This window comes from Trichosurus vulpecula, chromosome 3 (assembly GCF_011100635.1).
Source record: "Trichosurus vulpecula isolate mTriVul1 chromosome 3, mTriVul1.pri, whole genome shotgun sequence".
Taxonomy (NCBI): domain Eukaryota; kingdom Metazoa; phylum Chordata; class Mammalia; order Diprotodontia; family Phalangeridae; genus Trichosurus; species Trichosurus vulpecula.
Window position 1 is genome coordinate 93290789 of NC_050575.1, and position 25043 is coordinate 93315831.

Genomic DNA, 25043 nt, shown 5'->3' on the forward strand with positions numbered 1-25043 from the left:
TCAGCATTTGCCAATATGCTTTAAGGTCAGAGAATTATGGCTCCTCCTGCAAGAGAAGCATGTGATTAGTGAAGAAATACTTAAAAACATGTTATTTGTGGAAAAAATTGGGATATTTTTTGTAATTGTAGGGGTGGTAGGAGGGTAATGAGAAATTGTCTATATTATCGTATGTGCACAGTTATAGACTACATTCTATGCTACCAGTTTTGTCAGAAATTGAACATGTTTCTTGTTACCATGTCGGTGCAAATATAAATAAATATGATAAGAGAAAAAAGACATTCTCCTTTACCATATTGCCCAAATGTAGAACATAATGTCTATTAAGAATTATTACACTGTTGTTTTTACATGTAGCGGGGGGAAAAAAACAAAATAGAAAATAAAGCAAGAAAAAAAATTATTGCGCTTTAGTAAAATACCATATTAAACCAAATAAGTTGCACTTCCCCTCAAACAGCCCAAGGAAAGCTTATATAACAGTTGATCACAGTTTATAATGAGTGCTGTTTTAGGTATATACCTATATTTATTTTATGTTCAAAACTATATGCTCAGGAAAGTGTTTTCTATTAAAGGATTGTCTATAGTCAGAGGAACAGAGTAATTGTAGTACCATATATTTTTATTATAAGCAAGTTTTTAGTCACTCATGAAATAAATAAGCAAATAGTGACCATTCTTAATTGGCCTGAGATATGGTTTAGATTTTAAAAGAGACCAACAGCTTAACATCAAGGTAATGAGAAGTCAACCCTGGATTAGGAAGGAAAATCAAGAATCTTTGAATAAGTCTAGAGAAAATTAAAGACTTGTAGTTAAGGAACAAAGTGTCCATCCATTCATTCATCCAATCAATAAATCAATCAATAAGCATTTATTAAGTGCCTGCTATGTGCCAAGCACAGTGCTAATTGCTAGGGATACAAAAAAAGAGTCAAGGCAGAGCCAAGATGGCAAAGTAAAGGTAGGTACCTACCTGAGTTCTCTCAAATTCCCCTCCAAATGATTTTTAAATAATGCCTCAAAAATGAATTCTGGAGTGTTACAGCCAACAAAAGGATGAGATGAAACAATTTTTGAGTCCAAAACAACTTGAAAGGACATTGATCTTACTGGGGTGAGAATGGGGCTCAGTCCAACACAATCTCTGCCTGGCAAGCCAGCAACAGGCCTTGGGGGCAACTTCCAGAGCTCTCAGCCCACAGATAGGGGAAGGATAGGGACACTTTGCTGGCACTAGCTGTAGGACTCTGTTTCAGTTTCCCTATAGGGTTCCATTTGCAGTCTCAGAGCAAGAAGAAGCACCAGAACACTAGAGTATGTGGCCATAGGGGAGCAAGGACCACAGTCATAATTTTAGGGCAGAAAAGAGTGCTTGTGGTTGTTCACAGACTATAGCACAGGCCAGGAGAGCACCTCTCCTTAATTCAAACCAGGTTGGAAGAACTGAAAACTTATAGAGCTCCATAACTAGCCCTGAAAATAGAAGCACAAAAACCCTGAAATTTGGGACAGTAACCCCTCCACCCTGAGAGTAGAGCCAAACTTTAACAAAAAGTTAAAGTTTAAAAAAATAGTCTGGAAAAAATGAGCAAACAACAACAACAACAAAAAAAAATCTGGCTATCGAAAGTTGCTATGTGACAAGGAAGATCAACAAACTTGGAAGACAACAAAGTCAAAACTGCTACAGCCAGAGCCTCAAAGAAAAATGTGAATTGGTTTTAGGGCCAAAAAGAATTCCTGTTAGAGTTCAAAAACGATTTTAAAGCTCAAATAAGAGGACAAATTGGGAAAAAATTACAGTGGTGCAAGAAAATCATGGAAAAGGGAGTCAACAGCTTGATAAAGAAAGGCACAAATAATTCGGAAGAAAATAAAAACTTAAAGAATAAAATAGGTCAAATTGTAAGAGGAACAAAAATCCACTGAAGAGAAGAATGACTTAAAAAGTGGAATTGGCCATATGAAAAAAGAGGTACAAAATTTCACTGAAGAAAAGAATAATTTCAAAAGCAGAATTGTCCAAATGGAAAAGGAGGTATAAAACGTCACTGAAGTAAAGAATTCCTTAAAAACTAAAGTTGGGTAACTAGAAGATGAGGATTCCATGAGACATCAAGAAACAATTCCCTTTCCACCTATCACCTCCTGAAAGAGATTCCAAAATGTTGTTTATCCTTTGTTCTCAATGGGGACCATGGCATCAGGAAGGTGATGCCATGACTTGCAAGTGAATTGGAGTTAAGTGAGGGAAAGCTGTGCAAAACTACCAGTCTCACTTTCTTCTCTGGCAAAAATTAGAATATCGAAGGAACCAATGAAAAGCAATGTAAGAGGTGGCCTACCAGTACCAGACTTCAACTTATACTACAAAACTATATTTTTAAGACAATTTGGCTGTTTAGTTGTTGTTCTTCAGTCATTTTTTTCAGTCACGTCTTACTCTTTGTGACCTGATTTGGGGTTTTCTTGGCAAAGATAGTGAAGTGATTTGCCATTTTCTTCTCCAGCTTATTTTAAAGATGAGAAAACTGAGGCAAACAGGATTAAATAACTTGCTTACATAGCTAGTATCTGAGGTCAGATTTGAACTTAGGTCTTTATGACCCTAAGCCAGGCACTCTATCCACTACACCACCTTTGGCATTGGATAATAAATTAAAAATTAGAAAAATAGTCAATGATCAAAGGAATACATTATATACACAATACCCAGAAGCAAGTGAGCACAATAGCACAGTATTTGATAAGCCCAAAGGTCCCACCTATTATGCAAGAACACACTAGTTGACAAAAACTACTGAGAAAACTGGAAAGTAGTCTGGCAGAAACTAGGCCTAGACCAACATCTCATGCCCTATACCAAGAGAAGTTCTAAATGGACACATGATATAAATACAAAAAGTAACCCGATAGTAGAGTATAAAAGAAATTACCTTTTAACTATGGATAGGGAAAGAGTTTATGACTAAACAATAGAGGGATAGATGTTAACAAGAGGTAAGATGGATAAATATAATTACACAAAATTGACAAGTTTTTGTACAAATAAAACAAATGAAACTAAAATTAAGATAAAAGCAAGAAACTAGGTAAAAAATTTCTCTGATAAAGGCATCATTTTGAAGATATATAGAGAACTGAGCCAAACCTATAAGAAAAAAGAACCATTCTCCAATTGATAAATGGCCAAAAGATACAAATAGGAAGCTTTCCAGAGGAAGAAATCCAAGCTATCAATAGACATAAGAAGAAATGCTATAAACCACTAATAATTTTAGAAGTCCAAATTAAAACAACTCTGAGGTCCCACCTCACAATCATCATATTGGATAAAGTGACAAAAATGGAAAATGACAAGTGTTGGAGATGATGTATGGAAATAGGTAAACTGATACACTGTTTGTGGAGCTGTGAACTAATCCACCCATTCTGGAAAGCAATGTGGAACCATGACCAAAAAGCAATTAAAATGTGCAAACCTCTTGACCCAGGAATGTGGCTATTAGGTCTATAACTAAAAGTCATCAAAGCAAAAAGGAAAATAAGCCAGATGTAAAATATATATGTAAATTTATATGTATCTTTTTATGGTGGTGAAGAATTGGAAACAGATGGGATGCCCAATAATTGAGGAATGTACATGTGATAGAATTCTACTGTAATATTAAGAAAGGATAAAGGAAATGGTTTCAGAAGAACACAGGAAGACATATGAACTGAGGTAAAGTGAAATAAGCCGAATGAAAAGAAATTTTTTTATAGTAATAGCAATATTGTGATGATAATCAACTGTGAAAGACTTAATAACTCTAAATATAACACAATGACCAATCACAGTTCAAAAGGACTCATGATAATACACGCTTTCTACCACCAGAAATAAAACTAATGGATTCAAGTGAAGATTAAAACATATTTTCTTCTTTCTTTCTTTTCTTTTTTTTTCTTTTTTGAACATGACTAATAATGGAGTTTATTTTTCATGACTCTGCTCAAGGAACAGATACAAAGATGGTGAACCTCATAGGGGACACATAGTGAGAGCCCATGACGGGAAAGCCAGCATTTAATCATCTTCCTCTCAAATTGGGGAGGGAAACAGGTGGCCCAGCCCTAGCCCAGTGCAAAGCCCTATAATAAGGTATCTTACTATTAACAATTTGTTCATCTTGGTACTCACACAACAGCATTGCAGAAGGCACATTTGTTTGCATAAGTACGGTTATCAGATCCACAGTGGGGCATATATTCCATGGTACAGGCAGTTTGTTCTTCTGTTGGGCACTCAATCTGCATGTCCCTCCCCACAAAAAAATATATACATTAGAGAATCATAGACATATAAATTAAAAGGGACATCAAAGTATATTAGAGATCAACCACCCACCAAAGGAATTAACTTTATAGGATCCTCAACACGTGGTCATTCACATTCTGCTTAACCACTCTAGTGACTGCAGGCTAACTATACCTCAAGGCATCTAGCTCCATTACTGAATAGCTTAAGTTATTAGCACTCTCCTCGTTGTGTTGAGCCAGAATCTGAATCCCTGTAACTTCTAAGTTTTGCCCTTGGTGACCAACTTGAGAAAGCACCAGTGTAGTTCTTACTATTACGAGGCATTATGCCAAGCACTTCATAAATATTACCTCATTTGATCCTCACAACAACCCTGACAGGTAGGTACTATTATTATGCCTATTTCAAAGATTAAGAAACTAAGGTAAACACAGATCAGGTAACTTCTCCAAGGTCACAAATTAGTAAGGGTCCAAGGCCAGATTCAAACTTAGGTCTTCCTGACTCCAGGCCTGGCAACCTACTCACTATGTCACCTCACTGTAACAAGAAGTATTTTTGTAGCACTTCAAGGTTTTCAAAGTGCATTATCATTCTATCCTCATAGAATCACTGACTGATAGGTCTGGTTAGTATCTTTTATTTTATAGATGAAGAAACTGAGGCAAACAAAGGTTAAGTCCAGGGTCACACTGCTAGTAAGTGTCTAAGACAGTATTTGAACTCAGGTCTTCCTGATACCAGGTCCATTGCCTCTTTCTTCTGTATGAAAGTTTTTTAAATGTTATGAGGACAATCATAATGTATCAAATAAGTCGTCTCTTCTCTAGGCTAAATATCTCCCATTCTTTCAGATGTCTTAGGACCTGATTTCGAGTTCTACTTTAACTGTTCCACAACTTACTTACTCTGTGATATAATCTTCTGTTAAATAAATCCGGCTGATTCTCAGGTGACAGGCTTACATTTATCTCTGGTTCATACTCATTGTACTCTACTCCTTACAGATTAGCACTACTTGCAAGATCTTATATGGGCCCATCTGGGTGGTATAATGAGGCACTGAAGAATAACAGCAAAAACAGAGCAGCAACAGAAACTTCTTACATTCATTAAGTATATTAAGGATGAAAAAGTGCTGTTGTTTGCTATTTACTTCCAGGGTTATTTGGGCAAGTAACCAACTTTTCTAGAGCTAAGCTTTCTCATTTCATTTCTAGGATCCTTTAAAAAAATTAAATAGATAGTAAAAAACAGATACACAAATAAATGAAAGCACCCTGTGGATTAAAGAATCCAGTTATCATTCCTATTTTACAGTTAAGGAAAATGAAACTCAAAAATTTCAGGTGAGGTGACTTCCCAAAGTTAACAACCAAATAATTATCTGAGCCAGAATTTGAATGCAGGTAATTCTGATCAGGTACCACCAGGGATTTTTACTTTTCTTTTTTTTTCTTTTAATATTTTATTTATTTTATTCTCCAAGGCCTTTTCTACTCCATCATACTGTTGCACATTCATGACGGGGACCTGCATCCGTGAGCACACGTTCTGTCAATTGGATGGGACCTTAGAGAATGAAGTCTGAATGCTGATAGAAAGCATCCCATTTTTTTTAATATTCTCTGTTTTTGTGTTATTTTTTCCTTTCACAACATGACTAATGTGTAAATATGTTTTATATGACTGTACATATATAACCTATATCAAATCACTTGCTGTTTCAGGGAGAGAGGAGTGAAGGGGAGGGAGAACTTAAAATTCAAAATTTTTAAAAAAGGATGTTAAAAATATTTTTACATGTAATTGGGAAAAATAACATATTCAACAATAAATGCATCTTTGCCTCCTTCCTATGTATACCTTAAGATCCCCTTAAATTTTTAGTTGTTCAAGTCCTTTTGATCCTTTGATAAAAACATTTTTTCTTTCTTTTGCCCTCTGAACAATAGTTTTTACTTTTTTCTAGAGCTTGTTTTCATGAGACAATTAATTTTATTATTCAGTTTTCTGGTTTTTTTTACAAGTAGAATTTAAAATCTAGCTACAAGTAAGGGGCCTCAGAACAAACCAGGTTTGAAACATTTTCACTGATTAGCTCGTGCTTTTCTGGGTCCTCCCTTTTCTTTATATCTTTCTTTCTTGTGACTTCTCAGAGCACTTCCCTTGTTATTTCCCAGGAAACTTTACATTCTAGTTGGTGTCATAATTACTTAGGTAAGCCTTGCCTCCCCTAGTGGATGGTAAACTCCTCAAGTATAAGGATCATCTTAACCATTTCTGTATACCCTCAACCTCTAAAAATTTATCTACCAAGTATCGTAGGCTATGAAACAGACCAATAAGAAGTGCAAGCAGGTTATATTAAGCACCTGCCATAGTGAAGAAAGGATAGGAACTCACAGGTAAATCATTAAACTTCCATGGAGCAGAGATAGGATGCTAGATTAGGTACCCAGTTCCACATTTTTTTCTAACCCCCAAATAGCTATACTAGAAGAAATGAAGAGAATAATATTTTCTGATTTACTAGAAGCATCTCAATCTTTCCAATTTTCTAAACTATTAAATAACGAACATTCTGAATCTGAAATAAAACTTCACATAAAGAAAAAGTCAGCTTGGCAGAATGATATTGAAACAACCAACTAAAAGAAAACTCTCACCAACTTCTGAATTACCATTGTCATGGCAGTGTTATATCTGATGATAGAAGATACATGCCTTAAAATGTTAACTACCAGTGTTCAATTTCTGGCAATGAATTTTTAATTTTTATTAATTTAACTTTTATTCTTAATTTGCTCATCTATGTTAGTGCCTTTCAGCTGTTAATTAAGGTCTCACTAATCTGCACACATGGATTAAATACTGGTTCCAAACTGGCTTTCCTACAAGTTGAGGGGATATATTTAACCTGGAAAATGGGCAGGTATCCTTTTTCAGATGAATTTTTATTTGCACATTCTATGATGCTGCACAGAAATCCTAACACAATTTAGGCTGTCATCAGGAAAGAAGGAGATTCAAACAATTTATTTCAGCCCTTTTCTTCTTTCATACTCTAAAATATCTTCTTTATGTTTTTGGAGGAGAAAGGCCCACAGGCCTGCAGTAGTGCCCAAGGTTACTATAATTTTTAGCCAGTTGTATTTATCATTTTGATTGTCCCAACAGTAAAATGCTGACTGGACCAAAGTACATTGCTGGAGCAGCCTGGGATAGGAGCTGAGACAGCTGTGGCAGCGGCTGCAAGGTCAACGCCATCTTGGTCTGTGTGCTATCCTGAAGTTCCCTTACTATTTTCTTAATAATTGTACTTATCTAGCTTTCTTTTGTCCTTGTCTTTAATTATCAAGAATCAAACATTCTGCTTACCTCAGTTTTGGGGGGTTTATGTTCAGGTTCAGCCTTGCAGAATGGTACTTTAGGTTGCCTTTGCCTTTAAGAATAGGTTATTTCTTGATAGCTGAAGGATTTGTTCTGGATTTTTTGTAAAATTTGTCTACTTTTGGAAAGAAAACCTCTACAAGGCTTAGAATTTTAAGGGCGGGGTTTTACCCTGGTAACAATTTTTGTATATAATCAATTGGTATTTTTCTGTTTCTATGCAAAATATTTAAATACTTTGTTTATAGTATTTCCTGCTCTACAGTATGCAAGGTTTTGTTTTTGTTTGGTTGGTTGTTAGTTGGTGTTTGATTTGTCTTGGTTTTAGGTTTCCTGTTTTTTCTAGGAAGCCTATTGTGTGCACTGTTCGAGTTCAGTTGCTTTGGTTTGTAATCAGTTCATTTGTACTTTTAATATTCAGATTTTTGCTTATTTCTCATCTCAGATTTTCTTCCATTTCTGAATTTTTGTGCCATCATCTGTTTCAGAATTACTGCTGCTTTGAAGAGATTCTCCACTGTGTATTCCTTTTATTTTCTTTTTGAATTTGGTGTTGGAAGCTCTTGTTCTTGACCTAATTTCACTACTAAATATATTCTTTAAAAGAGTTATTTCCCTCTTGAACTATCCAGTGGTTTCTTGCTGTTCTGTGATATTTGGGGAGTCTGAAGAATTCTCTTTTTCATTTGGGACATCTTGGTTCAATTTCTTTCATAGTATATTGCATTTTTATGGTGTTCAAGTCTCTGTATTTTTATTAACTTTCTCTATGTATTAATCTTTCTGTTTCTTTTTAATTTGCTTACAATTTCATATTCAATATTTCTCCTTTGGCTTATTTTTAAAAATCTTTTTTCTTGGAGTCCTAAGAACTCATCTTTGGTTTCCCTCTTTACCCTTTAACTCCTCTCCCAATCACTGCTTCACAGATTTTTACCTTGCCCAGGCAGCAAAGTTCCTGTACAAAGTAAAATCTGAGAGGGGAGAACTGGCCAGATTCTTTCATGTATATTCAGAAGTCCTTTTCCCTTTTCCCAATGCCAGGCCAAACTCTATGCCACCCACATTTTTTATCCCCTAGTTTCTTTCTCTTTTCTTCATGTGGCTTGGCAGAACCAGAGTGTGCTACATCTTATTGATGACTGATAAGGTGAAGGGAAAAGCAGGGGAGGAGGACAAAGGGATAGGTTTCAGGCTATGTCACTTCTATAAGGGGAACAGGCAGGAAATTCACCCCCAGCTCAACTCTGGATGTTTAAGGGTGTATTTTATTTGGTAAGATTATTTGCACAGAGTTCACCATCTTGTGACATGTCTCATAACCCTGAATGAGAGCTCAAAGTATTTAAGCTCTCCAATATCATTTAATGAGATTTTTATATTTATATTATTTCTGTCCTCTTGTTTCATTGATTCAGCTTTAGTTTACTTTATGAATGGCATAATTCTTTTTGGCAATGTTTTTGAGTTAGAGAAGTTTCTGGTAATCAGCTATTGGCCAATCATGCTTCTCCATCCTGTACTTGGGAAGCTGAAGGCAAGTACCCAATTTTGCATTTATCGCTGTTAAAATTTGACCTTCTTAGGTTTGGCTCATCCATCCTATTGACCTATTTTAAGATCTTGACTCTATTAGTCATTGTGGTATTGTATTTCCATTATATCACACTGCTTCTTACAGTTGTATTGAAAGTCAAAGTAACTAGGCTAAGGATGGGTATACTGTTTCAGGTTCTCAGAGATTATCTTTGCATTTTTCTGTTGTATTTGTTTTGTTTTGTGAATCCTAGATGGCAGATATTGCAGTGTAGTGACCTTCAGACAAGAAATAAATCAACTATGCCCAGTTTAATTCCTAAAACTAATAATGCATGTACTTACACATTCCCCATTATGCAGTTTCTTAATGTTCAGCCCTTTTTCTCTGGAAGAGAGGAAGTTTAGGATCAGTAAACCTTGTAAGAGGTTAAGTACTAACGCAGTTGATTCTATTTTGTCCCACAGATCTGAGAAATGGGGTGTTTGGGCATATAGAATATCCTGGTTGATCATCAAAATTGGGAAAGATCATCTACTTCCATGTTTTCAAGTAATGGTCCCAAAGGCATCTATAATATTAGCATTATGGCCTGAGTTCCAACCCTAATCTCTTGATTCCCTGAACAGTTTTATTTCTACTGCTTTGGCTGCTAGCTTTAAAACAGCAGATACAGGGGCGGAGCCAAGATGGCCGCATGAAGGCAGCCTCTTACCGGAGCTCTCTCACAAGGTCTGTCAGATTCCCATAAAAAAGTGAATTTGAGCAGATTTGAGAGAGTCAGAAACCGGGAGCAGTCTGCGTGGGGCAAATTTCCGAGCCAGGAGAGTCTGAAAGGCCAGAGGAACGAACCTGCAGGCGCGGAGAGTGCTCGGTGCGGGGCTGCTCCAGACCAAGGCGGAAGCGGCCGGCCGGGAAATCCACGTGGGAGACGGGCTGGGAGAAAGCTGGGCGCCCAAAATCGGCAGAGATCCCCAGGCCTCCCAACACAGGACGGCAGTCTCTGGGAGCGACGAGAGGCAGCGCAACGCCACCAGCCGCGAAAACACCCACTCCTGACGCTTGCAAAACTCAGGATCTCGGCCTCTTGAACTTCCAGAAGACTCAATGGCTAGGTAAGCGGCTCTAACCCCTCCCCCCCTCACCCAGAGAATTCCTCGGGAAAAAAAAAAAAAAGAGAACTGAAACAGAGGAGAGAGTAGCGGGGCTTCACAGGACAAATACTAGAAGCTCATTAGTCCCAGAGGGGAAGAGTCGGCAGGGGGCCAAGCCAGGAGCCCAGACGTAACCTTGCTCCCCCAGGGGAAGCGCCAGTCATCAGCTCAAACAACAAACAGCTGAGACCATTGCTGAAAAGCAAGGGCTGGAGAGCACCCACAGGGAGTGAGACGCCAGGGAGCCAGACCCCTCCCCCACACCTCAGGAAACTGAAGGTTATAATTTTAGACTCACAACCCCCAGAATAAGAAAGCTGGGACAGAAAGCCCTGAGACTCACAGATAGAAATTCGTTCTAACGCCAGCAAAAGGCAATCCAACATGAAGAAGAACACAAAAAAACCGAGGACAATAGATTCTTTTTATGGAGACAGGCAGGATCAAAATATCGACGTAGAAGAAGATAGCAATGACACGGTAGATACATCAGATACCTCAAAAGCTAATATGATCTGGTCTCCAGCCCAAAAAGCACTGCTGGAAGAGCTAAAAGAGGATTTTAAAAATCAAATTAGGGAGCTAAAAGAAAATATGGAAAAAATGGAAAAAAGGGAGAAAAAATCCACTGACGAAATCAAGTCCCTAAAGAATAAGATTGGCGAAATGGCTATGGAGATTCAGAATCTAGAGAGAGAAAAGGACACCCTGAGAGGTGAAATCAACCAATTGAAAATGGAGGCTCAAAAGCAAAATGTAAACACTAACTCATTTAAAATTAGACTTGAGCAAGTGGAAGCTAATGAATCTATGAGGCATCAAGAAGTAATAAAACAAAATGTAAAGAATGAAAAAATAGAAAAAAATGTGAAATATCTGATTGGCAAAACAACTGACCTGGAAAATAGATCCAGGAGAGACAATTTGAGAGTTATTGGTCTACCAGAAATCCACGATGAAAAAAGGAGCCTTGACAGTATCTTCGAAGAAATTATCAAAGACAACTGCCCAGAGGTCCTAGAACCAGAGGGCAAAATAGTCATTGAAAGAATTCACCGATCACCCCCTGAAAGAGATCCCAAACTGAAAACACCAAGAAATATTATAGCCAAATTTCAGAGCTATAAACTTAAGGAGAAAATACTGCAAGCAGCCAAAAAGAAGCAATTCAAATATCGTGGAACTACAGTCAGGATCACGCAGGATCTCTCAGCTTCCACATTAAAAGACAGGAGAAATTGGAATATGATATTCCGAAGGGCAAAGGAGCTGGGACTACAACCAAGGATCAACTACCCAGCAAAACTAAGCATAATTTTCCAGGCAAGGCGATGGACATTCAATGAAATAAGGGAATTCCAGACCTTCCTATGAAAAGGCCAGAACTCAATGGAAAATTTGATCTCCAAATACAAACCTCAAGAGAGACATAAAAAGGTAACCGGGGGAAAAACCCCACAAACTTCATTAACCAATAAGCTTAGGTTGTTTACATCTTTATGTGGGATTATATCATCTTATGTATGTTTTTTATGTATATATATACATATATACATATACATATATAAGTCATTCTTGTGAATGGTACAACTATTGTGACAAATGAAAGGGATATACATAGGTTGTGAATGCCTGTATAAATTAACTGATGTAAAGATATAAAATATAAATAAGAGATATAAAGGGAGGGCTATGAGGGAAGTGGTAAGAAGGTTGTAGAAAAGGGTAAATTACACCAAAGGAAGTGGCAAAAAAACATATTATAGTAGAGGGAAAGAAGGGAGGGAGAAGAGCAGTATTTGAGCTTTACTGTCATCTGATCTAGTTCAAGAAGGGAATAACATACTCTGATAAGTTTAGAAATCTAACTTGTCCTACGGGAAGTGGGAGGGAAAGGGGGGAAAAAGGGAGGGGGGAGGGCAGAAGGAAGAGGAGAAGTAGCAAGTGGGTAACGGTTAGATAAGGGAGGGGAATAAAGAGGGAGGGTTAACTGAGGAAAGCGGCGGTCAAAAGCAAAACTTTGTTGGGGAGGAGAAGGGGAAAGGGAGAAATAAAAGCATAAACAGGGGGAATTAGGATGGAGAAAAAGACACAGATAGAAATCATAACCCTGAACGTGCAGGGGATGAACATTCTCACAAAACAGAAGCAGATAGCAGAATGGATTAAAAACCATAATCCTACAATATGCTGTTTACAAGAAACACATCTGAAACAGGGGGGCTGGAGTAAAATATATTGTGCCTCAGCTAAAGTAAAAAAAGCAGGTGTAGCAATCCTAATCTCAGACAAAGCAAAAGTAAAGATAGATCTAATTAGAAGAGATAAGGAAGGACATTATATCCTGCTAAAAGGCACCATAAACAATGAAGCAATATCATTGCTTAACATATATGCACCAAGTGGTAAGGCATACAAATTCTTAGAGGAGAGGTTAAGGGAGTTACAGGAAGAAATAGACAGCAAAACTATAATATTGGGAGACCTCAACCTCCCCCTTTCTGAACTTGATAAATCTAACCTCAAAATAAATAAGAAAAAAGTTAAGGAGGTAAACAGAATTTTAGAAAAGGCACATATGATAGACCTCTGGAGAAAACTGAATGGGGATAAAAAGGAATATACTTTCTTCTCAAAAGTACATGGCACATACTCAAAAATTGACCATGTACTAGGGCATAAAAACCTCACAATCCAGTGCAGAAAAGCAGAAGTAGTCAATGCATCCTTTTCAGATCATGATGCAATAAGAATCATTTTTAATAAAGTACCATGGAAAAATAAGCTAAAAACTAATTGGAAACTAAATAATTTAATTCTAAAGAGTGAGTGGGCCAAAGATCAAATCAGAGAAACAATCAATAATTTCATTCAAGAGAATGACAATAATGAAACAACATACCAAAACTTATGGGATGCAGCAAAAGCAGTTCTTAGGGGAAGTTTTATATCTCTAAATGCCTACATGAATAAAATAGGGAAAGAGGAGATCAATGATCTGGGCATACAGCTGAAAAAGCTAGAAAAAGAGCAAATTGAAAACCCCCAATTAAATACCAAATTAGAAATACTGAAAATCAAAGGAGAGATTAATAAAATTGAAACCAAGAAAACTATTGAATTAATAAATAAAACAAAGAGCTGGTTTTATGAAAAAACCAATAAAATTGACAAACCTTTGGCCAATTTGATTAAAAAAAAGAAAGAAGAAAATCAAATTACCAGTATAAAAAATGAAAAGGGTGAGGTCACCTCTAATGAAGAGGAAATCAAAACAATAATTAGGAATTATTTTGCCCAACTGTATGCCCATAAATTTGACAACCTTAGAGATATGGATGAATATCTACAAAAACATAAACTGCCCAGACTAACAGAGAAGGAAGTGAAATTTCTTAATGACCCCATATCAGAAAAAGAAATTGAGCAGGCCATCAACGAACTCCCTAGGAAAAAATCTCCAGGGCCAGATGGTTTTACATGTGAATTCTATCAAACATTTAAAGAACAACTAATTCCAATACTTTGCAGACTATTTGGGAAAATAGGAAATAGGAAATAGGAAAATAGTAAAATTCTTTTTATGACACAAACATGGTACTAATACCTAAACCAGGTAGAGTTAAAACAGAGAAAGAAAATTATAGACCAATTTCTCTAATGAATATTGATGCAAAAATTTTAAATAAAATATTAGCAAAAAGATTGCAGCAACTCATTACGAGAATAATACACCATGACCAGGTAGGATTTATTCCAGGAATGCAAGGCTGGTTCAATATTAGGAAAACTATTAGCATAATTGACCATATCAACAACAAAACTAGCAAAAACCATATGATCATCTCAATAGACGCAGAAAAAGCCTTTGACAAAGTACAACACCCATTCCTATTAAAAACACTAGAAAGCATAGGAATAAGGGGAACCTTCCTCAAAATTATAAATAGCATCTACCTAAAACCATCAACAAGCATTATTTGTAATGGGGATAAACTAGATGCATTCCCAATAAGATCAGGGGTGAAACAAGGATGTCCATTATCACCCCTATTATTCAATTTGGTTCTAGAAACATTAGCTGTAGCAATAAGAGAAGAAAAAGAAATTGAAGGAATTAGAATAGGAAAAGAAGAAACTAAATTATCACTTTTTGCAGATGATATGATGATTTATCTAGAGAATCCTAGAGAATCAAGTAAAAAACTACTTGAAATAATAAACAACTTTAGCAAAGTTGCAGGATATAAAATAAACCCACATAAATCCTCAGCATTCCTATACATTACTGACAAAGCCCAACAGCAAGAGATAGAAAGAGAAATTCCATTCAAAGTTACTGAAGGCACTATAAAATATTTGGGAGTCTATTTGCCAAGACAAACCCAGGGCCTATATGAACATAACTATGAAACACTTTTGACGCGAATAAAATCAGATCTAAATAAATGGAGAAATATCAGTTGCTCGTGGTTAGGCCGAGCTAATATAATAAAAATGACAATTCTACCTAAATTAATCTATCTATTCAGTGCCATACCAATCGAACTACCAAAATTTTTTTTTACTGAGCTGGACAAAATAATAACAAAATTCATTTGGAAAAACAAGAGGTCTAGAGTATCTAGGATATTAATGAAAAGACATGCTAGGGATGGTGGTTTAGCCACACCAGATATTAAACTGTACTACACAGCAGCAGTCATCAAAACTGCCTGGTACTGGTTAAGAAACAGGGGTGTGGATCAGTGGAATAGGATAGGTACACAAGTAGGTGAAATCAACAAGTTTAGCAATCTACTCTTTGATAAACCCAAAGAAGCCAGTTTCTGGGCTAATAATTCACTATTTCACAAAAACTGTTGGGAAAATTGGAAAATGGTAGGGCAAAAACTGGGCATAGACCAATATCTTACACCATATACCAAAATAAAGTCAAAATGGGTTCATGATTTAGGAGTAAAAGTTGATACTCTAAGTAATTTGGGAAAGCAAGGAATAGTTTACTTATCAGATTTGTGGAAAAGTAAAGAATTCATGACCCAACAAGAGATAGAGAGCATTACAAAATGCAAAATGGATAATTTTGATTATGTCAAATTGAAATGTTTTTGTACAAAAAAAGCCAATGCAACAAGAATTAGGAGGGAAGCAGAAAATTGGGAGAAAATCTTTGCAACTAGTATCTCTGATAAAGGCCTCATTTCTAAAATATACTGGGAGCTAAGCCAAATATATAGGAATACAAGCCATTCCCCAATTGAGAAATGGTCAAAGGATATGAACAGGCAGTTTTCAGAGGAAGAAATTAAAGCTATCTACAGGCATATGGAAAAATGCTCTGGATCGCTGCTGATTAGAGAAATGCAAATCAAAACAACTCTTAGATACCACATCTCTCCTGTCAGATTGGCTAAAATAACAAATCAGGAGAATGATAAATGCTGGAAAGGATGTGGGGAAATTGGAACATTGTTGCATTGCTGGTGGAGTTGCGAGCTGATCCAGCCATTTTGGAGGGCGGTGTGGAACTATGCCCAAAGGGCTATAGAAATGTTCATACCCTTTGACCCAGTAATACCACTTCTAGGGTTGTATCCCAAAGAAATCACGCAAGCGGGAAAAGGACCCATATGTACAAGAATATTTATAGCAGCTCTCTTTGTGGTAGCCAAGAATTGGAAAGCAAAGGGATGCCCATCAATTGGGGAATGGCTGAACAAGCTGTGGTATATGAAGGTGATGGAATACTATTGTGCCATAAGAAATGGGGATGATGCAGACTTCATAACAACCTGGAAATACCTACATGACATAATGCTGAGTGAGCGGAGCAGAGCCAGGAGAACGTTGTGCACAGCCACAGATATGTGGATTCCGTAAGGACCAACCCTGACATACTGCGCTTCTCTCAGCAACCTAAAGGGGCAAGGACAACTCCAGGGGACTCACGATGGAGAATGCTATCTTCATTCAGAGAAAGAACTGCGAAGTTTGAATACAGACTGAGGCACACTACATGCTCGCCTTTTCTGCTTCTCTTTTGTTTTTGGTTTTGGGGTTTTTTTTTTGTTTTGTTTTGTTTTTTTGGTTCTGTTTCTTCTTTCTCATGATTCATCCCATTGGTCAAAATTCTTCTCCACAACTTGACTAGAGCATAAATTAATTCAATGCGAAGTTATACATGACAGTTATATGAGACTTCATGCCGTCTTGGGGAGGGAGGGGGGAGGGAGGGGAGAAAAACTGGAACTCAAAACTATGTAGAACCGTGTGTGGTAAACTAAAAATAAATAAAGGAAAAAAAAACAGCAGATACAGGGACAGCTAGGTGGTGCAGTGAGTAGAGCACTGGCCCTGGAGTCAGAAGGACCTGAGTTCAAATCTGGCCTTAGACACTTGACACAGGTACTAGCTGGGTGACCTTGGGTAAGTCACTTAACCCCAATTGCCCTGCCAAAAAACAAAACAAAAAAACAAACAAAAATAAAAAGGCAGCTATCATCCCAATGTGAGAAAGAACTTCATACAAACTCGAGTGGCAGAGCAATGGAATAAGGTGCTTCCAGAGGTAGCGAACTCCTGGAAGTGCCCAAAGAAAGATGGGATGACAGGGTTGCAAGGGATGGCTTGAAGAGGTTTCTAACTCTAGGTTAGAAACCTTGTTATCCTCCCTACCTCATGTCTCTCCCCACTTCAATCCGTCTTCCATACCATTGCCCAAGTGATTTTTCCTATTACTCAAGTCTGACCCTGGCACCCTCTACTCACGAAACTCCATTTGTTCCGTATTATCTCTAGGATCAAATTTTGACTCATCTGTTTGTCATTTAGAATTCTTCACAACTTGCTCCCTTTTATATTGTTAGACTTCTAACAAATTACTACCCTTCTCCACATGTCATGAACCAGTGACACAGACCTACTTCTTGCTCACATACAATTCTCCATCTCTTGCCCCACGTAATTGTACTGACTGTTGGCCATTCCTGGAATGATCTCTGTCTCCACCTCTTAAAATCCTTGGCTTCTTTCACGACTTAGCTTAAGTACCATGTTCTTGATGAAGCCTTTCCTGTTCCACCAAATTGCTAGGGCCTTCCCCTCCTGTGTTGCTTTGTGTTTTCTTTGTATTCATTGTGTGTATACCTACATGTGTACATGGTTTCTTCCCCATTCTAATGTAATGATAATGGTAGTAATGGTGGTGAAAGTGATGGTGATGACAGTGGTTGTGATAGTCGTGGTGATGATGATAGCTATCACTTAGATAGTTTAAGATTTTCAAAGTGCTTTACAAATATTTCATTTCATCCTCACAATACTGAGAAATAGGGACTATTATTACCCCCATTTTACAGAGGAAGAAATAGAGGCAAACCAAGGCTAAATGACTTGCCTAGAGCCACAAGGCTAGTAACTATGTGAGGAAGTACTTGCACTCAGTCTTCTTGACTCCATGTCCAGATCACTATCCACTATACCTCTTGTATGACTAATGTAAGTTCTTTGAGGTCAGGGACTATATGCATTTTTCTTTATATCCCCAATTATTAATAAAGTGTCTGGAAAATAGCAAGTACTTAATAAATGCTTATTATTGGCTTGAGGAAGTAGCTCCCTTTAGGTTATAAACTGGGTGTGCTTAAGCTAGCTATTTTAATTTTGTACTCACGCATTAGTAGCACAGAGTGCACATTCATTCGCATAAGTTTTCTTATCAGTACCACAGATTGGTTTGAAGGAATCAGGGCATATTATACCCTTGCTGGTGCTGGGGTATCTAGAGCAATCAACCTGCAGATAAAAGACAGGATAGAGATGGTACTCTTGTGCTCTTAGAAACTTATTTTTCAGATCTTTCAGAGAGACCTAGGGGGCTACAATAAGTAGCAAAGTCAGAACTAAAAAGTCTTTGTCTTCTGACCTCCAGGTTAGGGCTCTTTATAATGCATTATGCTGTCCCTGGAAACTACAGTCACCATAAAATCCGAACTTTTCATTGATCTCATAACAGTCACAGAATAATGTACTCACATTCTGGCCTTTTGCATCATCTCCTAAGGGAAAGAAGGAGAAAATGATTATAAAGAATTAGAAATTGAACAGATTGTATTTAACAATTGAAATGCACTTCCTAATCTTATTAAATCCTAAAAATGTAGGGAAAAAAAGGTTTCTCTTTCCTTCCTAACCCTTCCCGGGCAAGGTTAAGACCAGAAAGGAAGGAAAAAGTCACAGTTGTGTGTAAGACCTGTTTTATTCCAGAAGAAAGCTGGAATTTGCACTAGCAGTCAATTAGACTCCTAATACGTTTTGACATGTCCACTGAAAATGAGTATTCATGAGATCTTTTATTTATCAAGATTAGAAACCCTGCCCATAATGATCCATTAAACTTAAGTCCTGCCCACCCTGTGATATCATTGCTCCCATGCACAACAGCCCAAATCCCCATGACATCATTGACCAGTCCCCAAGACTTGCTCACCCTATGCCATCCCACATGCTGACCCTCAGATGCCCATGTAAGTCATTCATCCAACTAGTCCCTACCAATGATAACATCTTTATGTTACCATTATGACCCTGATGTCAACTTAACCTGTCTTCTTAGTTGCCCTGTTTTCCAGAAACATTGGACCCAGAGTATGCAGGAGGCCTAAAACAAGTCAAGAATGAAGCCCCCTCTTCGCTGACATAAGGTGTTACTTTCAACCCTAACAACTCTCAGTGTGCCCTTGAGAGCCAAACCAAGAGAGGCAACTATTTGTGCAGCTGGAATGCTTTTGGATAAGCAAATCATACTATCTTCATGGTCTGGCAGTTCCCAAGGAAAAGAGAAAATGGTGCTGGTGTTGCTCCTGCCCTTCTATCCCCTCTTGTCCTCCCTCTCTTTCTCTGCCCTTTTTCCTCACCTCAGGGAGAAGATTGGTCTTTTCCCCTCCTATAAGATTTCACCTTTTTGTGTAACCTTTAAATACCCAAATCTCTGCCTACATTGCCAGGCTCCTTTGTGTTCAGTATAAGGAACTGCGACATGCATGGCCTTTTTCTTTCTCTTGTAATAAAAAAAAGTTACTCCTTATGTCTTTTGAAGTCATGACTATTGGTTGATGCCATATTTTCCGCACATTCACTATAGTCTGTTGTCTCCACTGGGCCCTTCATGCTCTATGGCACAAAAGAAAAGACTCTACTATACCACATAAAATATTATAACTAGAAAGGGACTAAAAGACTTATGTTACATATGAAGAAACTGGAACTCAGAGAGGTTATGAAAGATCGAGGATATGAACTCAGGGCTTCTGATGCTCAATCCAGTTTTCTTTCCATTTTTGCCATGCTAGTTTGAGAGTTGACTTTAGACAAATAAAATGGAATATCAAGTGTTTGATTCAGATGGGAATGATAATTTTAAAACTAAGTATGAAATCTGGAAAGACTTACATGAACTGATGCAAATTGAAGTGAGTAGAACCAGGAGAACATTGTACACATTAACAGTAGTATTGTACAATGAAGAACTCTGAATGACTTAACTATTCTCAGAAATACAGTGATCCAAGACAATACCAAAGGACTCATAATGAAATATGCTATCTGCCACCAGAGAAAGAACTGATATCCGAACTGGTTTACTATTTTTTCCTTCTTTCTTTCTTTCTTTCTTTCTTTCTTTCTTTCTTTCTTTCTTTCTTTCTTTCTTTCTTTCTTTCTTCCTTTCTTTCTTCTTTTTTTCTTTCAGTCTTCTTGTGCAAAATGATTATTATGGAAATGTTTTACATAATTGCACATGTATAACATATAGAAAATTGCTTACCTTCTCAGGATGGGGAGAGAAGAGGGAGGAAAGGAGAGATAGAATTTGGAGCCCAAAACTTTAAAAGAAATGTCAAAATTGGTTTAACATGTAATTGGGAAAAAATAAAATATTAAAAATGAAATAGAACTACCTATGAACCAGTAAAACTAGCATCTTTCAGTACCAGTCATCTGGCTATGAGTGACAGGCCTAACCTTCTTATGTACACCACCTTCAGTGTTCCACAATTACTGTCAACCTCTAAGAATCCCAATTTTGCTCTGTACCATTTTGGCAATATGCCATATAAAGTACAATGCATCTAGCTTGTCACTCTTCTGTGAGAGCTGTCGGGGTCTCTCATCTATATCCCCCATCATAACTACACAACATCACCCAAGCTGATATGTCTGTGGATCTCATCTAGGAGACATTATAAGTCTGTAGTGACAGCCACAAAAGTCTGAATGAAGAACTTTATGCTGTCTGCATTGATCAACTGAAATTATACATAGAGTTCTATAACCTAGAAATATATTGTAAACTCTTCCTATAGCCTCACCGGTTTTTGAGAGTCTGAGTGTATTGTGGTTTAGAGAGTGGACCTTGGATTCAGGAAGAACTGAATTCCAGCCCTGCCTCTCTCATATCCTGGCTGCATGACCCTGTGCCAGTAGCTCTGTGTCTATAAGCTTCAGAGAAGCTGCTGACCTACATTGGTAGAGAGGGATTTCTCACTTATAAGTTCTCTACACCAATGACATTACAGGCCTAATGTGGTCCTTATCCCCATTCTTCACTCTTGCAAGAAAATCTTTACACCCTTGCTTTTACCAGAGAACACAGAGGCTTTGGTGTCAGAAGACTACTGTCTGGACCCCTCTGTCGCAGAATCTCTTGGAATATTTTCTCTTCTTCAGAGGACTGGAGTAAGGTCTCTGATCATTAGAATTTACAGAGCCCAATGTTTTGTGATAATGAGGGAGTCCATGACCCTTGGCTCTGATGACCTATGAAGAACTACCCTTACTTCCAGGAAAGGAGAAGATACTTTTAAGGAATCAATAATTGGACTGGAACCATGAATGATGACCTCTGTTAGATGCCTTCTCTATCCCCCAAAACACCATCTTGCTTAGTACTAATTGACAAGGCCAGAGTGTGACCTGTATCATTGTTCATATTAATTACCTTGATTAATTCATGGTGATAAAAAATGAATATATAACCTATTCCAAAGATCCTAGAGCTTGTCAGTGCTGGACTATAATCAGTGAGTATAGAAAGGGTTGGGACCAAGGATTTCTAATTCATGTGTTGTGAATCCCCTGCAAAGCTAGGTTCAGTTTGTTCTTTAAACTATTCCCCCACACCCTTGTAGCCCTTTGTGACATCTTTACAACTGAAATTAGTTAAAAGGGATAAAAGAATGATTACTTTGAAACTCATTCACAGTGTCAGCCAACTCATAGCAATCAGTGATTTATTCTGCAGATATGACCCCATCACATGTAAACAATCTGGTCTGGAGAATATGAACTTTATGAACAAAAGTATTGTAGTGATGTCTCCAGGGTTACTGTTGAGTACTTAATAATAGGGTGAGTTGCAGAATTTCTTTTTTTTGTTTTTATTTTTTAATTTTATCATTTTTATTTAATATTTCAGTTTTCAACATTGATTTCCACAAGATTTCGAGTTACAAATTTTCTCCCCATTTCTACCCTCCCCCCATTCCAAGATGGTATATATTCTGATTGCCTCGTTCCCCAGTCAGCCCTCCCTTCTTTCACCCCACTCCCCTCCCCCATCCCTTTTCCCCTTACTTTCTTGTAAGGCAGGATAGATTTCTATGCCCCATTCACTATATATCCTGTTTCTCAGCTGTACACAAAAAACAACTTTTTTTAAGCATCTGCGTTTAAAACGTTGAGTTCCAAATTATCTCCCCTCTTCCCTTCCCACCCAACCTCCATAGGAAGGCAAGCAATTCAGCATAGATCACACATGTATCATTATAGAAAACACATCCACAATGCTGATGTTGTGAAGGGCTAACTATATTTCCTTCCATCCTATCCTGTCCCCCATTATTCAATTTTCTCCTTTGACCCTGTCCCTTTTCAAAAGTGTTTGCTTTTGATTTCCTCTTTCCCCATCTGCACCCTTCTATCATCTCCCTCCTTTTTATCACCTTTCCTTTACTTTCCTGTGGAGTAAGATACCCAATTGAGTGAGTATGTTATTCCCTCCTCAAGTTGAATCTGATGAGAGTAAGAGTCACTCATTCCCCCTCACCTGCCCCCTCTTCCCTTCCAACAGAACTGCTTTTTCTTGCCACTTTTATGTGAGATAATTTACCCCATTCTATCTCTCCCTTTCTCCCCCTCCCAATATATTCTTCTCTCACCCCTTAAATTTATTGAATTTTTATGATATCATCCCTTCATATTCAACTCATCCTGTACCCTCTGTCTATATTGCCTTTAACTCCTCTAATACTGAGAAAGGTCTCATGAATTATACACATCATCTTTCCATGTAGGAATGTAAACATAACAGTTCAACTTTAGTAAGTCCCCTATGAATTCTCTTTCTTGTTTACCTTTTCATGCTTCTCTTGATTCTTGTATTTGAAAGTCAAATTTTCTATTCAGCTCTGGTCTTTTCATTGAGAAAGCTTGAAAGTCCTCTATTTTATTGAAAATGTATATTTTGCTGGGTAGATGATTATTGGTTTTAATCCCAGCTCTTTGACCTCCAGAGTATCATATTCCAAATCCTTCAACCCCTTAATGTAGAAGCTGCTAGACATTGTGTTATTCTGATTGTGTTTCCACAATATTCAAATTGTTTCTTTCTGACTGCTTGCATTATTTTCTCCTTGAGCTAGAAACTCTGGAATTTGGCAACAATATTCCTAGTAGTTTTCTTTTTGGGATCTTTTTCAAGGGTGATAGGTGGATTCTTTCAATTTCTATTTTACCCTCTGATTCTAGAATGTCAGGTCAGTTCTCCTTGATAATTTCTTGAAAGATGATATCTAGGCTCTTTTTTAGATCATGTCTTTCAGGTAGTCCAATAATTTTTAAATTTTCTCTCCTGGATCTATTTTCCAGGTCAGTGGTTTTTCCAATGAGATATTTCACATTGTCTTCCATTTTTTCATTCCTTTTGTTCTGTTTTATATCTTGATTTTTTCATAAACTCACTAACTTCCGCTTGCTCCAATCTAATTTTAAAGGTAGTATTTTCTTCAGTAGTCTTTTGGACCTCCTTCTCCATTTGGCTAATTCTGCCTTTCAAGGCATTCTTCTCCTCATTGGCTTTTTGGAGCTCTTTTGCCATTTGGGATTGTCTGTTCTTTATGGTGTTATTCTCTTCAGTAATTTTTGGGTTCTCCTTTAGCAAGTCGTTGACTTTTTTTTCATGGTTTTATTGCAGCACTCTCATTTCTCTTCCCAGTTTTTCCTCTACTTCTCTTACTTGCTTTTCCTAATCCTTTTTGAGCTCTTCATGGCCTGATACCAATTCATATTTTTCTTGGAGGCTTTTCATGTAGGCTCTATGACTTTGTTGACTTCTTATGGCTGTATGTTTAGATCTTCTTTGTCACCAAAAAAGGAATCTAGAGTTTGAGTTTGAGTCTGAGCTTGAGTCTGAGTTTGTTTTTGCTGCCTGTTCATGTTCCCAGCCAACCGCTTGACCCTTGAGCTTTTTGTCAGTATATGACTGTTTGTAGAGTAGAGAGTACTTTGTTCCAAGCTTTAGGGTCCAAGCACTGCTGTTTTCAGAGCTACTTCTACTCCACCGTCAGCCCAGGCACAGCAGTGCTCCTCCTCCTCCAAGAACCGCCAACCAGGACTGCAATACAGATCCCAGCAGGGCACAGCAAGAGAATCTGCCTTTGTGCCCACAAAGCACTTCTTGTGCTCCCTCTCTGATCTGCTGCTAGATTCCTCTCACCTTGTGAGCCAGGGACTCAGGAAACAGCTGATGCTGTAGCTCTGGAAGCAGCCTCAGGAGTTTCATGCTGTTGCCGCCACCACTGCACCACCTCTGCCACCCCTAGGGCTGGTGATCAGACTGCTCTGAACTCGATTACAGTTTCCCTCTAATCTGCTCTTTGGCATTTGTGGGTTGAGAAGTCTGGTAAGAGCCCCAGCTCACTGATTCATGGTCCCAAGGCCTTTTCTGGCTGGTTGACTTCAGGTCTGGTCTGTCCTGGCATGGCCCTCACTGGGTTGCGCTCTACTCCCAGCACTATGTGATAGACCCTTCCCAGTGACCATCCAGGCTCTCCTGGGCTGGAGACCTGTTTCCCTCTGCTATTCCATGGGTTCCACAGCTCTAGAATTTGTTCAGACCCATTTTTACAGGTGTTTGGAGGGATTTTGGGGATAGCTTAAGAAAGTCTCTGCTTTCTAGCCTCCATCTTGGCTCTGCCTCCCCCCTCCCATGACTCCAGTTACAGAATTTCTTATTATGCTATGGTCAACCTTTCCTACTAATTGTTTATGTCCATTCATGGCATGACAGTCCTGATCAAGGAATTGTTATTTTGATACATGTTGGAAAGTCACCAACTTTGGGTTCTCTTACATTTCTTTAGCCTTAGTAAGGTTTGGCAGAGTATTGTTCCCCGTGCCTGTGTTTGATGAATAGATGGTGGGTTCCCCAAGATTTGGTTGCACGTGGAATAGTTTTTGTGAAAGGTAGTTAAAATGAAGATCTAGATTTATTTTTACCAACACACCCACAAACCAGAAGTCCCTGAAGATCCAGTCAACCTCACATTGTCTATACTTAGTTTTTGAAGTCATCATTCATACCCAGGTC

At 37.9% G+C, this 25043-nt stretch overlaps 1 protein-coding gene across 1 annotated transcript; it reads right to left on the reverse strand.

Moving 5' to 3' along the window:
• Positions 1-25027, reverse strand: LOC118842137 (ovomucoid-like). The gene is made up of 6 exons (XM_036749762.1): positions 24953-25027; positions 22018-22054; positions 18072-18195; positions 9587-9629; positions 4193-4302; positions 1-46 (listed from the first exon to the last, which is right to left on the reverse strand). Exons 1-6 carry the CDS (start codon positions 25025-25027, stop codon positions 1-3), a joined length of 435 nt encoding a protein of 144 aa, XP_036605657.1.
• Between the last annotated feature and the right edge of the window lie 16 nt (positions 25028-25043).

Bases quoted from the DNA above. Each gene is read 5' to 3' on its own strand.
- LOC118842137 (XM_036749762.1), bottom strand. From the start codon at position 25,027: ATGACTTCAAAAACTAAGTATAGACAATGTGAGGTTGACTGGATCTTC. The intron at 4,303-9,586 runs GTAAGTACATGC...AGGGACATGCAG, and splicing joins AACTGCATAATGGGGAATGT to ATTGAGTGCCCAACAGAAGA. The intron at 47-4,192 runs GTGAGTACCAAG...CTTCTCTTGCAG, and splicing joins GCCTTCTGCAATGCTGTTGT to GAGGAGCCATAATTCTCTGA.